We start from the raw sequence: 17,513 nt of genomic DNA, 5'->3' as shown, positions 1-17,513 counted from the left end.
GACAGGGCAGAGGGAGTTTGATACTCTATATAACTGGTACTGACTCTGCTTTGAGAGTGTGTGATGGGAGCGTATAGAGGGAAATTTCTGTTGAATTTAACATATACAGTTCCCACCCTGTGAATGGTTGATCAGACAGTGTCGACCGAGTTTGATACTGTATGTAGCCAGTTCTGTCCCTGCTCCTGGGCGTGTGAGATCGGACAGGGCAGAGGGAGTTTGATACTATATATCACCGACACTGTCTCTGCCCTGGGAGTGTGTGATTGGACAGGGCAGAGGGAGTTTGATACTGTATATCACCTACACTGACTCTGCCCTGGGAGTGTGGGATTGGACAGGGCAGAGGGAGTTTGATACTGTATATCACCTACACTGACTCTGCCCTGGGAGTGTGGGATTGGACAGGGCAGAGGGAGTTTGATACTGTATATCACCGACACTGACTCTGCCCTGGGAGTGTGGGATTGGACAGGGCAGAGGGAGTTTGATACTGTATATCACCTACACTGTCTCTTCCCTGGGAGTGTGTGATTGGACAGTGTAGAGTTTGATACTGTATATCACCTACACTGTCTCTGCCCTGGGAGTGTGGGATTGGACAGGGCAGAGGGAGTTTGATACTGTATATCACCGACACTGACTCTGCCCTGGGAGTGTGGGATTGGACAGGGCAGAGGGAGTTTGATACTGTATATCACCTACACTGTCTCTTCCCTGGGAGTGTGTGATTGGACAGTGTAGAGTTTGATACTGTATATCACCTACACTGTCTCTGCCCTGGGAGTGTGGGATTGGACAGGGCAGAGGGAGTTTGATACTGTATATCACCTACACTGACTCTGCCCTGGGAGTGTGGGATTGGACAGGGCAGAGGGAGTTTGATACTGTATATCACCGACACTGACTCTGCCCTGGGAGTGTGGGATTGGACAGGGCAGAGGGAGTTTGATACTGTATATCACCTACACTGTCTCTTCCCTGGGAGTGTGTGATTGGACAGTGTAGAGTTTGATACTGTATATCACCTACACTGTCTCTGCCCTGGGAGTGTGGGATTGGACAGGGCAGAGGGAGTTTGATACTGTATATCACCTACACTGTCTCTTCCCTGGGAGTGTGTGATTGGACAGTGTAGAGTTTGATACTGTATATCACCTACACTGTCTCTGCCCTGGGAGTGTGGGATTGGACAGGGCAGAGGGAGTTTGATACTGTATATCACCTACACTGACTCTGCCCTGGGAGTGTGGGATTGGACAGGGCAGAGGGAGTTTGATACTGTATATCACCGACACTGACTCTGCCCTGGGAGTGTGGGATTGGACAATGTAGAGGGAGTTTGATACTGTATATCACCTACACTGACTCTGCCCTGGGAGTGTGGGATTGGACAGGGCTGAGGGAGTTTGATACTGTATATCACCTACACTGTCTCTGCCCTGGGAGTGTGGGATTGGACAGGGCAGAGGGAGTTTGATACTGTATATCACCTACATCCCTGGGAGTGTGTGATCGGACAGTGTAGAGTTTGATACTGTATATCACCTACACTGACTCTGCCCTGGGAGTGTGGGATTGGACAATGTAGAGGGAGTTTGATACTGTATATCACCGACACTGTCTCTTCCCTGGGAGTGTGTGATTGGACAGTGTAGAGTTTGATACTGTATATCACCGACACTGACTCTGCCCTGGGACTGTGGGATTGGACAGGGCAGAGAGAGTTTGATACTATATATCACCGACACTGACTCTGCCCTGGGAGTGTGGGATCGGACAGTGTAGAGTTTGATACTGTATATCACCTACACTGTCTCTGCCCTGGGAGTGTGGGATCGGACAGTGTAGAGTTTGATACTGTATATCACCTACACTGTCTCTGCCCTGGGAGTGTGGGATTGGACAGGGCAGAGGGAGTTTGATACTGTATATCACCGACATTGTCTCTGCCCTGGGAGTGTAGGATTGGACAGTGTAGAGTTTGATACTATATATCACCGACACTGTCTCTGCCCTGGGAGTGTGGGATTGGACAGGGCAGAGGGAGTTTGATACTGTATATCACCGACACTGACTCTGCCCTGGGACTGTGGGATTGGACAGGGCAGAGAGAGTTTGATACTATATATCACCGACACTGTCTCTGCCCTGGGAGTGTGTGATTGGACAGGGCAGAGGGAGTTTGATACTGTATATCACCTACACTGTCTCTTCCCTGGGAGTGTGTGATTGGACAGTGTAGAGTTTGATACTGTATATCACCTACACTGTCTCTGCCCTGGGAGTGTGGGATTGGACAGGGCAGAGGGAGTTTGATACTGTATATCACCGACACTGACTCTGCCCTGGGAGTGTGGGATTGGACAGGGCAGAGGGAGTTTGATACTGTATATCACCTACACTGTCTCTTCCCTGGGAGTGTGTGATTGGACAGTGTAGAGTTTGATACTGTATATCACCTACACTGTCTCTGCCCTGGGAGTGTGGGATTGGACAGGGCAGAGGGAGTTTGATACTGTATATCACCTACACTGACTCTGCCCTGGGAGTGTGGGATTGGACAGGGCAGAGGGAGTTTGATACTGTATATCACCGACACTGACTCTGCCCTGGGAGTGTGGGATTGGACAGGGCAGAGGGAGTTTGATACTGTATATCACCTACACTGTCTCTTCCCTGGGAGTGTGTGATTGGACAGTGTAGAGTTTGATACTGTATATCACCTACACTGTCTCTGCCCTGGGAGTGTGGGATTGGACAGGGCAGAGGGAGTTTGATACTGTATATCACCTACACTGTCTCTTCCCTGGGAGTGTGTGATTGGACAGTGTAGAGTTTGATACTGTATATCACCTACACTGTCTCTGCCCTGGGAGTGTGGGATTGGACAGAGCAGAGGGAGTTTGATACTGTATATCACCTACACTGACTCTGCCCTGGGAGTGTGGGATTGGACAGGGCAGAGGGAGTTTGATACTGTATATCACCGACACTGACTCTGCCCTGGGAGTGTGGGATTGGACAATGTAGAGGGAGTTTGATACTGTATATCACCTACACTGACTCTGCCCTGGGAGTGTGGGATTGGACAGGGCAGAGGGAGTTTGATACTGTATATCACCTACACTGTCTCTGCCCTGGGAGTGTGGGATTGGACAGGGCAGAGGGAGTTTGATACTGTATATCACCTACATCCCTGGGAGTGTGTGATCGGACAGTGTAGAGTTTGATACTGTATATCACCTACACTGACTCTGCCCTGGGAGTGTGGGATTGGACAATGTAGAGGGAGTTTGATACTGTATATCACCGACACTGTCTCTTCCCTGGGAGTGTGTGATTGGACAGTGTAGAGTTTGATACTGTATATCACCGACACTGACTCTGCCCTGGGACTGTGGGATTGGACAGGGCAGAGAGAGTTTGATACTATATATCACCGACACTGACTCTGCCCTGGGAGTGTGGGATCGGACAGTGTAGAGTTTGATACTGTATATCACCTACACTGTCTCTGCCCTGGGAGTGTGGGATCGGACAGTGTAGAGTTTGATACTGTATATCACCTACACTGTCTCTGCCCTGGGAGTGTGGGATTGGACAGGGCAGAGGGAGTTTGATACTGTATATCACCGACACTGTCTCTGCCCTGGGAGTGTGGGATTGGACAGGGCAGAGGGAGTTTGATACTGTATATCACCGACACTGACTCTGCCCTGGGACTGTGGGATTGGACAGGGCAGAGAGAGTTTGATACTATATATCACCGACACTGTCTCTGCCCTGGGAGTGTGTGATTGGACAGGGCAGAGGGAGTTTGATACTGTATATCACCTACACTGTCTCTGCCCTGGGAGTGTGGGATTGGACAGGGCAGAGGGAGTTTGATACTGTATATCACCTACACTGTCTCTGCCCTGGGAGTGTGGGATTGGACAGGGCAGAGGGAGTTTGATACTGTATATCACCTACACTGTCTCTGCCCTGGGAGTGTGGGATTGGACAGGGCAGAGGGAGTTTGATACTGTATATCACCTACACTGTCTCTGCCCTGGGAGTGTGGGATTGGACAATGTAGAGGGAGTTTGATACTGTATATCACCTACACTGTCTCTGCCCTGGGACTGTGGGATTGGACAGGGCAGAGAGAGTTTGATACTATATATCACCGACACTGTCTCTGCCCTGGGAGTGTGTGATTGGACAGGGCAGAGGGAGTTTGATACTGTATATCACCTACACTGTCTCTGCCCTGGGAGTGTGGGATTGGACAGGGCAGAGGGAGTTTGATACTGTATATCACCTACACTGTCTCTGCCCTGGGAGTGTGGGATTGGACAGGGCAGAGGGAGTTTGATACTGTATATCACCTACACTGTCTCTGCCCTGGGAGTGTGGGATTGGACAGGGCAGAGGGAGTTTGATACTGTATATCACCTACACTGTCTCTGCCCTGGGAGTGTGGGATTGGACAATGTAGAGGGAGTTTGATACTGTATATCACCTACACTGTCTCTGCCCTGGGAGTGTGGGATTGGACAGGGCAGAGGGAGTTTGATACTGTATATCACCTACACTGTCTCTGCCCTGGGAGTGTGTGATTGGACAGTGTAGAGGGAGTTTGATACTGTATATCACCTACACTGTCTCTGCCCTGGGTCTGTGATATTGGACAGGGCAGAGGGAGTTTGATACTGTATATCACCTACACTGTCTCTGCCCTGGGAGTGTGGGATTGGACAGGGCAGAGGGAGTTTGATACTGTATATCACCTACACTGTCTCTTCCCTGGGAGTGTGTGATCGGACAGTGTAGAGTTTGATACTGTATATCACCGACACTGACTCTGCCCTGGGAGTGTGTGATTGGACAGGGCAGAGGGTGTTTGATACTGTATATCATCTACACTGTCTCTGCCCTGGGAGTGTAGGATTGGACAGGGCAGAGAGAGTTTGATACTGTATATCACCTACACTGTCTCTGCCCTGGGAGTGTGGGATTGGACAGGGCAGAGAGAGTTTGATACTGTATATCACCTACACTGTCTCTGCCCTGGGAGTGTGGGATTGGATAGGGCAGAGGGAGTTTGATACTGTATATCACCGACACTGACTCTGCCGTGGGAGTGTGGGATTGGACAGGGCAGAGGGAGTTTGATACTGTATATCACCTACACTGTCTCTGCCCTGGGTCTGTGGGATTGGACAGGGCAGAGGGAGTTTGATACTGTATATCACCTACACTGTCTCTGCCCTGGGAGTGTGGGATTGGACAGGGCAGAGGGAGTTTGATACTGTATATCACCTACACTGTCTCTTCCCTGGGAGTGTGTGATCGGACAGTGTAGAGTTTGATACTGTATATCACCGACACTGACTCTGCCCTGGGAGTGTGTGATTGGACAGGGCAGAGGGTGTTTGATACTCTATATCATCTACACTGTCTCTGCCCTGGGAGTGTGGGATTGGACAGGGCAGAGGGAGTTTGATACTGTATATCACCTACACTGTCTCTGCCCTGGGAGTGTGGGATTGGACAGGGCAGAGAGAGTTTGATACTGTATATCACCTACACTGTCTCTGCCCTGGGAGTGTGGGATTGGACAGGGCAGAGGGAGTTTGATACTGTATATCACCGACATTGACTCTGCCCTGGGAGTGTGGGATTGGACAGGGCAGAGGGAGTTTGATACTGTATATCACCGACACTCTCTCTGCCCTGGGAGTGTGGGATTGGACAGGGCAGAGGGAGTTTGATACTGTATATCACCTACACTGTCTCTGCCCTGGGAGTGTGGGATTGGACAGGGCAGAGGGAGTTTGATACTGTATATCACCTACACTGTCTCTGCCCTGGGAGTGTGGGATTGGACAGGGCAGAGGGAGTTTGATACTGTATATCACCTACACTGTCTCTGCCCTGGGAGTGTGGGATTGGACAGGGCAGAGGGAGTTTGATACTGTATATCACCTACACTGTCTCTGCCCTGGGAGTGTGGGATTGGACAGGTCAGGGAGAGTTTGATACTATATATCACCGACACTGTCTCTGCCCTGGGAGTGTGTGATCTGACAGTGTAGAGTTTGATACTATATATCACTGACACTGACTCTGCCCTGGGAGTGTGGGATTGGACAGGGCAGAGGGAGTTTGATACTGTATATCACCTACACTGTCTCTGCCCTGGGAGTGTGTGATTGGACAGTGTAGAGGGAGTTTGATACTGTATATCACCTACACTGTCTCTGCCCTGGGTCTGTGGGATTGGACAGGGCAGAGGGAGTTTGATACTGTATATCACCTACACTGTCTCTGCCCTGGGAGTGTGGGATTGGACAGGGCAGAGGGAGTTTGATACTGTATATCACCTACACTGTCTCTTCCCTGGGAGTGTGTGATCGGACAGTGTAGAGTTTGATACTGTATATCACCGACACTGACTCTGCCCTGGGAGTGTGTGATTGGACAGGGCAGAGGGTGTTTGATACTCTATATCATCTACACTGTCTCTGCCCTGGGAGTGTGGGATTGGACAGGGCAGAGGGAGTTTGATACTGTATATCACCTACACTGTCTCTGCCCTGGGAGTGTGGGATTGGACAGGGCAGAGAGAGTTTGATACTGTATATCACCTACACTGTCTCTGCCCTGGGAGTGTGGGATTGGACAGGGCAGAGGGAGTTTGATACTGTATATCACCGACATTGACTCTGCCCTGGGAGTGTGGGATTGGACAGGGCAGAGGGAGTTTGATACTGTATATCACCGACACTCTCTCTGCCCTGGGAGTGTGGGATTGGACAGGGCAGAGGGAGTTTGATACTGTATATCACCTACACTGTCTCTGCCCTGGGAGTGTGGGATTGGACAGGGCAGAGGGAGTTTGATACTGTATATCACCTACACTGTCTCTGCCCTGGGAGTGTGGGATTGGACAGGGCAGAGGGAGTTTGATACTGTATATCACCTACACTGTCTCTGCCCTGGGAGTGTGGGATTGGACAGGGCAGAGAGAGTTTGATACTATATATCACCGACACTGTCTCTGCCCTGGGAGTGTGTGATCTGACAGTGTAGAGTTTGATACTATATATCACCGACACTGACTCTGCCCTGGGACTGTGGGATTGGACAGGGCAGAGGGAGTTTGATACTGTATATCACCTACACTCTCTCTGCCCTGGAAGTGTGGGATTGGACAGGGCAGAGGGAGTTTGATACTGTATATCACCTACACTGTCTCTGCCCTGGGAGTGTGGGATCGGACAGTGTAGAGTTTGATACTATATATCACCTACACTGTCTCTGCCCTGGGAGTGTGGGATTGGACAGGGCAGAGGGAGTTTGATACTGTATATCACCTACACTGACTCTGCCCTGGGAGTGTGGGATTGGACAGGGCAGAGGGAGTTTGATACTGTATATCACCTACACTGTCTCTGCCCTGGGAGTGTGGGATTGGACAGGGCAGAGGGAGTTTGATACTGTATATCACCTACACTGTCTCTGCCCTGGGAGTGTGTGATTGGACAGGGCAGAGGGAGTTTGATACTGTATATCACCTACACTGACTCTGCCCTGGGAGTGTGGGATTGGACAGGGCAGAGGGAGTTTGATACTGTATATCACCTACACTGTCTCTGCCCTGGGAGTGTGGGATTGGACAGGGCAGAGGGAGTTTGATACTGTATATCACCGACACTCTCTCTGTCCTGGGAGTGTGGGATTGGACAGGGCAGAGAGAGTTTGATACTGTATATCACCTACACTGTCTCTGCCCTGGGAGTGTGGGATTGGACAGGGGAGAGGGAGTTTGATACTGTATATCACCTACACTGTCTCTGCCCTGGGAGTGTGGGATTGGACAGGGCAGAGAGAGTTTGATACTATATATCACCGACACTGTCTCTGCCCTGGGAGTGTGTGATCTGACAGTGTAGAGTTTGATACTATATATCACCGACACTGACTCTGCCCTGGGAGTGTGTGATCTGACAGTGTAGAGTTTGATACTGTATATCACCTACACTGTCTCTGCCCTGGGACTGTGGGATTGGACAGGGCAGAGGGAGTTTGATACTGTATATCACCTACACTGTCTCTGCCCTGCGAGTGTGGGATTGGACAGGGCAGAGGGAGTTTGATACTGTATATCACCTACACTGTCTCTGCCCTGGGAGTGTGGGATCGGACAGTGTAGAGTTTGATACTATATATCACCTACACTGTCTCTGCCCTGGGAGTGTGGGATTGGACAGGGCAGAGGGAGTTTGATACTGTATATCACCGACACTGTCTCTGCCCTGGGAGTGTGGGATTGGACAGGGCAGAGAGAGTTTGATACTGTATATCACCTACACTGTCTCTGCCCTGGGAGTGTGGGATTGGACAGGGCAGAGAGAGTTTGATACTATATATCACCGACACTGTCTCTGCCCTGGGAGTGTGTGATTGGACAGGGCAGAGGGAGTTTGATACTCTATATAACTGGTACTGACTCTGCTTTGAGAGTGTGTGATGGGAGCGTATAGAGGGAAATTTCTGTTGAATTTAACATATACAGTTCCCACCCTGTGAATGGTTGATCAGACAGTGTCGACCGAGTTTGATACTGTATGTAGCCAGTTCTGTCCCTGCTCCTGGGCGTGTGAGATCGGACAGTGTCAACCGAGTTTGATACTGTACACAGCATGTATTGTCCCTGCCCTAGTTGTGTGTTATGAGACAATTCAAAGTAACTTTGCTGTATATCTTACCTGTGCTGTCCCCACTCTGCGAGACTTTAATGCTGACACTGGTTTGGAAAGCTGTTCCAATCCCCAGCACTCCCATCGCTCACCTTTATGAGAGCACATCAGCCATAAACGTCGACAGTTGTGGTGCGGAGGATTCACTTATTATTCTGGTAAATCTTTTCCTTTTGTGTCGATTCATCAGTTCTGAATAACTCCAGCCGCTGCACATCCCACTGACATTAGCACGCCAATACTTTGTCTCTGTCTGCCTCAGGACAACATTGAGTACAAGAGGACATTGTAATGATAGACTCAGGGAACTGACAATCAACAGGATTATTCAGGAACTTAGGTCAGACAGGGAAATTAACTGTCGATGTTTCGGATCGGGACTGAAAGATAGGGGGAAGATTGCTGGTAGAAAGTGATGAAGGGAATGGATGGGACAGCTGATAGGTGGATGGAAAATTGGATTTAATTCCGAGTTTGAGGAGATTTGGTATGTCACCAAAGACACTCATAAATTTACAGATGCTCGGTGGAGAGCATTCTAACCGGCTGCGGCAACATCAGAGACTGGGATATGGTAGTCTAAGAGGTAGCATTGAATCCACATTTTATTACAAGTCAGAAGGGAGCTAGTCGGTATCTTAGAGCACACCAGCATTTTGGGGGGTGGGGGGGGGGAATTGCCATACATTTTATCCACCATCTGTCTCCCTGGGAAACATTTTCTCTCACGTGTCCATTAACAGCCACACGATACTTTACCCACCCATGCATTGGGAGCATTGGAAGCATTACCCCGTGGCTCATTAACCTGGACTGATGATAAATGGGAGCTCCCAGGGAAACCTCAGGGGTGACAGGGAGAACGTGCAAACTCCACACAGGCAGAGACTGAGGACAGGATCAAACACAGAACTCCGGAAATGTGAGGTATTGGTTTGACCCTCCCCACCTCGGACCTTACCGTTCCACCATCAGACTATCCTGCCACACCATCAGAGCTCCCTGCAGTAGCATCAGACTGCCTCCCACCATCAGACTGTCCTGCGCCACCATCAGGCCATTTAATCTACCAACAGACCATCCTTCCACACCATCAGAGCATTTACTCCAAAATCAGAGTTCCCCTCCCTACCATCTGACCACCCCACCACATCAGACCATGTACTCCACCAACAGACTGTCCCAACCCACCGTACTGCATCACCATCAAACCAGCTTGCCACAGCATCAGACCATCCTGTCCCACCATCAAATTGACCAGCCATGGTAACAGACCGTCCTGCCACATCATCAAACCATTTAATCCACCAACAGACCATCCCTCCCCTCTATCAGACTGTCCCGCGACTTTTCCTCTGGGAAGTTCGTGGATTTTATGTTTTAAAATGTTGATGGCCACTGGTTCATGTTTAATAACTCTACAGGAGGCATCGTGTATCGAGTAAGCAATGTGATTGGCCTTCCCTTGTCGTGAAACTTTTTCTGTTGAACACTGGAGATACAGAAGAGCCGCATACTGTCCTATTCAGCAGAGATATTGGGAGGGTTTTCAGGGGAGTTGACTGTCAGGTGTATGTCCACAGTGTGTGATCTAATGGGATTGTCAGTAGAGAGGTTCAAAGGTCCATTTATTATCCAAGTATACAACTCTGAAATTCTTCTTCATGAAACCATGAAACCAAGAAAGAAAAGAACGGTAGCACGATCATCAATCCCCAAATCCCCCTCCCTGCACAGAACAATGAACAAAAATGGAACAGGCACATCAACTCCAAATTCTCCTCCCCTGTGCACAAATAAATGAGAAAGATCAGGCACAGAATACAAAAAAAAGTCTGCAGTCCAAGTCCACATTCAAAATGCAGAAAACCTGGGCAACGTTCTCCCTTTTCATAGCAGAGCGATCTCACCAACAATAAAAAGGCAGTCTCCCCTCTCTGGCAGCAGAGTGATCCCCCAGCAATCAAAAGTCTGGCAGCCAGCTTTTCAATCTCCCTCGCCACTTTAATCAGCGAACAACGCAAGATTCAATTGGCAAAATTGAGCCGAACATCAGCTGGCAGCTTTCTCACCACGGGGCTCCCGTACGCTGACTCTACCTCCGGGAATCCTCTTGGAGACTGCCGAAACACTCAAACGATCCCCAAACTTCAAATCACAACCGTTCCAGCATCACGTTCAAGACGAAAACCAAATGTAAAAGGCTTAAAAGAAGTGAAATATACAGTTTCATGACCTAGCCAGAAAATGTTGACAAAGGAGCATTGCAGGCAGGCGCCATCTTGACTGGAAGGAAGACCAAAAGGAAGACTGATGCTTCTGCCTTTTCCTAGTCCGGGGTAGGATTGAGAGGGGAGAGACTCAGAATAGAAGGGTGTCTCTTTATGTCAGAGATGAGGAGGGATTTCTTTAACCAGAGGATAGTGAACCGTGGAATTCATTGCTACAGATGGCTGTGGATGCCAAGTCATTGAAGGTTCTCGATTCATCAGGGGAGAAGGCAGGAGAATGGGTTGAGAGGGATAGTATAACAGCCATGATGAAATGTTGGAACAGACTCGATGGGCCAAAAGGCCTAATTCCACTCCTATGTCTTACGGTCTTATGATTGCCATCATCTTGGTGAGAGGTGAATGACACCTCTTCGTTCTCCTGTACCCTATCCATCAGAGATTGCTGAACAGAACCGCACAGGGCAGGCCATTTGGCCCGCATTGCTGTGCCTATCCTAGTGCCAATTTATAGTAAGGGTTGAACTTGGTTGGTGTCAGGATCATGGAGAATTTGAGAGAAGTGCTTTCGGTTAAGGAACGGTGGGAGTTTGGAGCGGCTGATCTGGGAGCTGCGACAGGCAAGGATCTCGGCAGTGAGGAAGGGTCTGGGTGAACTTCAAAGCTGTGGATGGTGGCATGGCAAGAGACTATTTGTGTGTAAATCTGAGTACTGACTGTACATGGCTTCCTTAGAGTGTGTCCCTGTGACAAAGAACAGTACAGCAATGGACAGGACATTCCGTCCACCATATTGTGCCGATCCTGATCTAATTTATACTAAATGTTCTCCACCTGTGTATAATCCATATCCCTCCATGTTCATGTCATTTTAAGAGCAAACACGAGGAAATCTGCAGATGTTGGAAATTCAAACAACACACACAAAATGCTGGTGGAACACAGCCGGCCAGGCAGCATCTATAAGGAGAAGCACTGTCCACGTTTCGTGAATGGTCTCGGCCCGAAACGTCGACAGTGCTTCTCCTTATAGATGCTGCCTGGCCTGCTGTGTTCCACCAGCATTTTGTGTGTGATGTTCATGTAATTGATGTGTCTATCTGAAAGGCAGGGTGGCAGAGTGGAGATTTGTCTCTGCCAAGGGAGGTATTGGGCTCTCCTTCCCTCTGATAGCCTGAAGGTCACCCTTGGGCAAGGTGCAGTACCTGCTTACCTCCCCACACCCCCGGATCAAGGTCACATGAAGCCATGACAGCAGGTAGTGGATGGGTGTACGAGCAGCTGGTACATATCACAAGTCCTAGTTATGCGATCACTGACGCCAGGCAGACAACCTCTGAAGAGTATTGATAATAGCTGGGGTTGCCTTTGTTGTAAAGACACTGGCCAGAAGAAGGCAATAGCAAACCACTTCTGTAGAAAGTTTTACCAAGAACAGTCATGGTCACCATGATCACCCATATCACATGACACGGCACATAATTCAGATTCAGATTCAGTTTATTGTCATTTAGAAACCACAAATGCAATGCAGTTAAAAAATGAGACAACGTTCCCCCAGAATGATATCACAAAAGCATATGACAAAACAGACTACACCAGAAAATCCACGTAACGTTTGGCAATCCCCAATCCAGAGTCCGGAGAGGCTGCTGCGTATTAATATTGTGCTACCATCTTAGCGCGTTCCCCGGAAAGGAGCTCCAAATCCACCAGACAAACAAGACCACAAACTAAAGCTACAAGACCTGCACAAAACCACATAATTACAACATATAGTTACAACAGTGCAAACAATAGCATAATTGATAAAAAAAAACAGACTATGGGCACAGTAAAAATAGTCCAAGATGTTAAAGGACTGTAAGTTCAAAAGAAATCACCACACAGTTTCCACAAGTCCCCAGGGTCCCGACATCCCGTCATCCCACACCGGCGGCAGAAGGGAATACCCCCGCTATGGACTTCCACGGCGCCGCCCGACTCAGCCTCGCAGACGCAGCACGCAAAGGAAGCTCATCATCATCTAAAAGTCTCTTAAACTTTTAACTGCCTGTTTTCACTTCTACCCCTGGTTACCCATCTCAGGGGCATATTTATTTAATCTCTGGGTAAAAAAAAAAAACCTTCCCTTTATGTCACTTTTAATTTCAGCTCTCTAACCTTAAAAGCACGTCCTCTGGTGTTTGACGTGGGGGGTGGGGGGGGCAATATTACCACCATGCTTTTTGCACCTGCAATCAGCAGTCGGGGTTTAATTCCCACTGCTGTCTATAAGGAACTTGTACGTTCTCTCTGTGACCATGTAGGTTTCCTCCAAGTGTTCCAGTTTCCTCCCACATACCGGAAACAGATGGTTCAGGTTAGTGAGTTGTGGGCATGCTATTGGCACAGGAGGTGTGGTGATATTTGCAGATATAAAGCCGATCTTTATCCCTATTTTCACCATGGGGAAAGTCAACTCAGGTTTAATATCACTGGCATATGCCGTGAGGTTTGTTGTTTTGCAGCAGAAGTTCATTACAGTGCATCAAAAAGACTATAAATTACAGAAAGAATATGCAACATACAGTATATGTAGCTAGGGCACCTAAGACTTTTGTCTAGTACTTTATTTGTCAACGTGGAGTGGAAAGCAAGTTTGTAAATCAGGTGGAAGCAAAGTATATTGGGAATGGTGAGGGTGGAGCATGTGGGAGGGGTGTGGGACAGGTAGCAGAGAAGGAGTGATGGGATGGGTTGGGATTGTGCAGATGCAGACACACCCAGCCCTGAGACACCGGGCAAGATTATTTGATTCCAAACAATTGGTTTATTGATCATTACAGAACGTCTCTCTGGTGCCTCCAGCTCCCTCCCCTCACTCTTCCCCCTCTCCCTGCCCCCTTCCCACTCTCAGTCCACGATAGAGACCCAAACCAGAATCAGGTTTATCATCACTCACATATGCCATGAAATCTGTTTCTTTTTGTGGCAGCAGTACAGTGCGATACATAAAATTGCTCCAGTAATGTGCAAAGCGGCATGTATATTTACACAGAGGTTAAAGGATAGAAGTTCTGGTTATGCGACCACTGATGCCAGGCAGACAATCTCTGAAGGGAATTGATCACGGCTGGGGCCCCACGTCTTGCAAAGAAACTGTCCACAAAGGCGGCAATGACAAACCACTTCTGTAGAAAAAATTGCCAAGAACCATCATGGTCATGCCTGTCTTGACAAGGCACATAATGATGATGTTGATTGTGCGAAAATCTCAGGCACACTAGCTATACACATCTGTTGCCCAGTGTTGTGATTAAATAAGTAGTGCATGCAGAAAGAGATCAGAACAAATACTGAGGTAGTATCTATGGTTTGTTTCAAAGTCCAGAGTAAGTTTTATTCTCAAAGCACCTATATGTCTCGATCTACAACCCTGAGATTCATTTTCCTGTGGGCATACTCAGCAAATCTATAGAAAATTAACTATAACAGGATCAAGCAGAGTGCAGAAGACAACAAACTGTGCAAGTGAAAATATAAATAAATAGCAATAAAGAACACAAAATAACAGTATAAAGAGTCCTTCAGTGAGATAATTGGTTGTGGGAACACTTCAATTATGGGCAAACGAGTGTAGTTATCGCCTGTTGTTCAACAGCCTGATGGTTGTGTTGTAGTGACTGTCCCTGAACCTGGTGGTGTGTCCTGAGGCTCCTGTATCTTCTACCAGCAAGGAGAGCAGAGTATGGCCTGGGTGTGGAGATCCCTGATGATGGAAGCTGCTTTCCTATGACATGTAGATGTGCTCAGTGGTTGGGAGGGCTTTACCCATGACGGAGTGGGCCCAGTCCACTGCCGTGTGTAGGATTTTTCGGTCCGAGGCATTGGTGTTCCCACACCAGGCCGGTCAATTCACTCGCTGATGGAAGCCTGTCAGAGTTTTAGATGACGCGCCAAATCTCCGCAGACTCCTAAGGAAATAGAGGTGCCATGGTGCCTTATCTGCAATCGCATTTACATGCATGCTCATTGACCGTTCAAGTGTTCTGACCACTTCTGTCGAGTCCTGATGAAGCATCCACTGTCTATTAATTTCCATAGATGCCGCCTGACCCGCTGGCTCCCTCCAGCAATCTGTGTGCATTGTTGCAATACCTTAGGGTCCTGTCGGGGAGGAGGCAGGGGAATGTGGTTGAGAGGGTTGATGAATCAGCCATGATGGAATAGCGCGGCAGAGTTGATGGGACAAATGGCCTTATTCTGCGACTTTGTCTTATGGACTAAAATTTAAACCGATGTAAGAGAAGTCCCCATTGACGTTGCAAGTGCAACGTTATTTGCAGATATTTGCAGATATAATGCAAATATAATGCATGTTGCAAGTGACTAACAGAAGGCTTTCTGTCTTTCAGAATGATTCCATCCACCAGTAAAAACTTCCTAGTGAATGACCTTTCTCCGGGGCGCGACTATGACCTGTGCATCCTGGCTGTCTATGACGACTGGAGCACGCTGATGACAGCGACCAGAGTGGTGGGCTGTGTGCAGTTTACCACGGAGCAGGAGTACTCCCGCTGCCACTCCATGCACACGCAGTTCCTCGGCGGGACCATGATCATCATCATCGGCGGCATCATCGTGGCCTCCGTCTTGGTCTTCATCATCATCCTGATGATTCGCTACAAGGTGTACAGCAACGCAGGTGAGGGCAAGACCCTGGTCAGCAACGTCTGCTCGCAGACCAACGGCAGTCAGCAGGGAGGCATGACGCGGTCCAGCTCCAAGCTAGCCGAGGGGCCAGGTGAGTGCACGCAAGAGATTTTCGGTGACTGCCCCAAAGGCTCCGTGACTGTGCTATTAAACCTGTCGGGGGAGCGGTGCGGCAGCCCGCCGAGCAGCAGCGGGATGACAATGGACTCTCTGTCTCACACACAGAGGAGGACAAAGCCGAGCCCAGACCTCCAGAAAGAGGCACAGTTGTCTTCTGAAGAGAGAGCGACCGAAGGAAGCACCACTGACTCCAGTATGTCGGTCTGTCTGATCAGGGCGAGCAGGGGCAATCTGCCCCGGAGAGAGAGGCAGATTAAGCTCGGCAACGTCCCTGTTCTGCCCTGCGAGTTCCCGAGATCCCAGCACAGACACTCCTTTGATGGTGACTATTCTCTCTTCCAGAGTCACAGTTACCCGAGGCGGGCGCGGACTAAAGCGAGCCTGACCGGCAGCGGGCAGAATTTGAACTCTGATGAGTTTGCTCTGGAGAGCAAGAGGACGACGTACGGCAGCACAGAGTGGATGCTGGAGAGCACAGTGTGAGCTGGTAGGACAGCATCAGCCTCCCATCGCAACTGGAGGGCGAGCTCTTGGCCACTGGTAAACCTTGGCGGGAGGCCGCGGGCGGGGAAGCCCTTGGCGCACTCGGCAATGCCTTAAACCACCACACCACCGGACCTTGTCAGGGTAAAGATGACCGATGCACAACACTGGGGCAAGGAGGGGCCCTCACCGCACCCTCGAGTTCTTTCTTAACTTCATCATTATGTGTCTGCAATCCAAAGCGACTGGCGTCAATCCGTGGTGCATTCTGAGCACGTCGTTTCACAGCTGCCTGGAACAACATCTGGTTTACACTCGTTTCCGAAGAAGGCAAGACTCGGACATTTATTAAAACTGGAAACTAACGGTGTATTGCATAAACTTGTGGAAAGAAATGGGGGTCAAAGATTCAGACGATGCCAGAGTGCTTTTCAGTGACTACTAATTTCATGTTTGATATTTGTTGTATCTGGCTGGCCTGGATAAATTTCTGTGTAAGTGTCTTACACTATATCTATAAAGGTATCTCAATGGAGATATTTGTATAGATATATGTATTGCTATTCTACATTTATATATCTATATAGTCAAATAAGTCGTTCCACCCATGATGTTTTTAAAGACCCCCTTGGAACACGTTTTTATATTAAAAACCTGTACCATCACTTTCTCCAGTGTATGCTCTCTTTCGATTGTGTTGAAGTCAAGTTTATTGTTATTTAACTACATACATAAATACTGCCAAACGAGACAATACTTTTCCAGATCCCAGGGTGCAAAGCACAGTGGTACACACAACACGCTTATAAGGTGCAAGGTTTGAGGTCCATTTATTATCAAAGAATGTGTGCAGTTTACAACCCCGAGATTTACCTCCCCCACAGACAGCCACCAAACAAAGAAAACCATGGACCAGTTCAAACAGAAACATCAAACCCCCACCCCCACGTAAAGAAAAATTGCTTAAGCAGCCATCAAACTCCCATCCCCTCATCACGCAAATAAACAAACAATTTATGCAAAATGGCACCAAGAACATCAAACCCGAAACACCCCTTGCTCGAGAAAAACAAACGAAACAAACCACGTAAGCAGCAACAATGGGCAAAAACACGGAGTATACAACATAAAACCGAAAGGGTCCACGAGAGTCTATTCCATAAATCCTGACCCAGAACTTCAGTTCCATCCTCCACTACATCGCGGGAGAGAGTGACTATTCGAACGCGGGGAC

At 48.7% G+C, this 17,513-nt stretch overlaps 1 protein-coding gene across 2 annotated transcripts in view; it reads left to right on the top strand.

Moving 5' to 3' along the window:
• The window catches only part of LOC140737330 (leucine-rich repeat and fibronectin type III domain-containing protein 1-like), a 539,382-nt gene extending 522,481 nt beyond the window's left edge, over nucleotides 1-16,901 (top strand). For both annotated transcript variants that reach the window (XM_073063762.1, XM_073063764.1), the window contains exon 3: nucleotides 15,379-16,901. In XM_073063762.1, coding sequence (XP_072919863.1) covers nucleotides 15,379-16,279 — 901 coding nt within the window. In that variant the 3' untranslated portion in view covers nucleotides 16,280-16,901. The remainder of the gene's footprint in view (nucleotides 1-15,378) is intronic.
• Nucleotides 16,902-17,513: the final 612 nt, after the last annotated feature.

Source organism: Hemitrygon akajei, chromosome 12, assembly GCF_048418815.1.
Source record: "Hemitrygon akajei chromosome 12, sHemAka1.3, whole genome shotgun sequence".
Lineage (NCBI taxonomy): Eukaryota > Metazoa > Chordata > Chondrichthyes > Myliobatiformes > Dasyatidae > Hemitrygon > Hemitrygon akajei.
The sequence above is the reverse complement of the archived record's forward strand: the minus strand, read 5'-3'. Positions and strand labels throughout refer to the sequence as shown.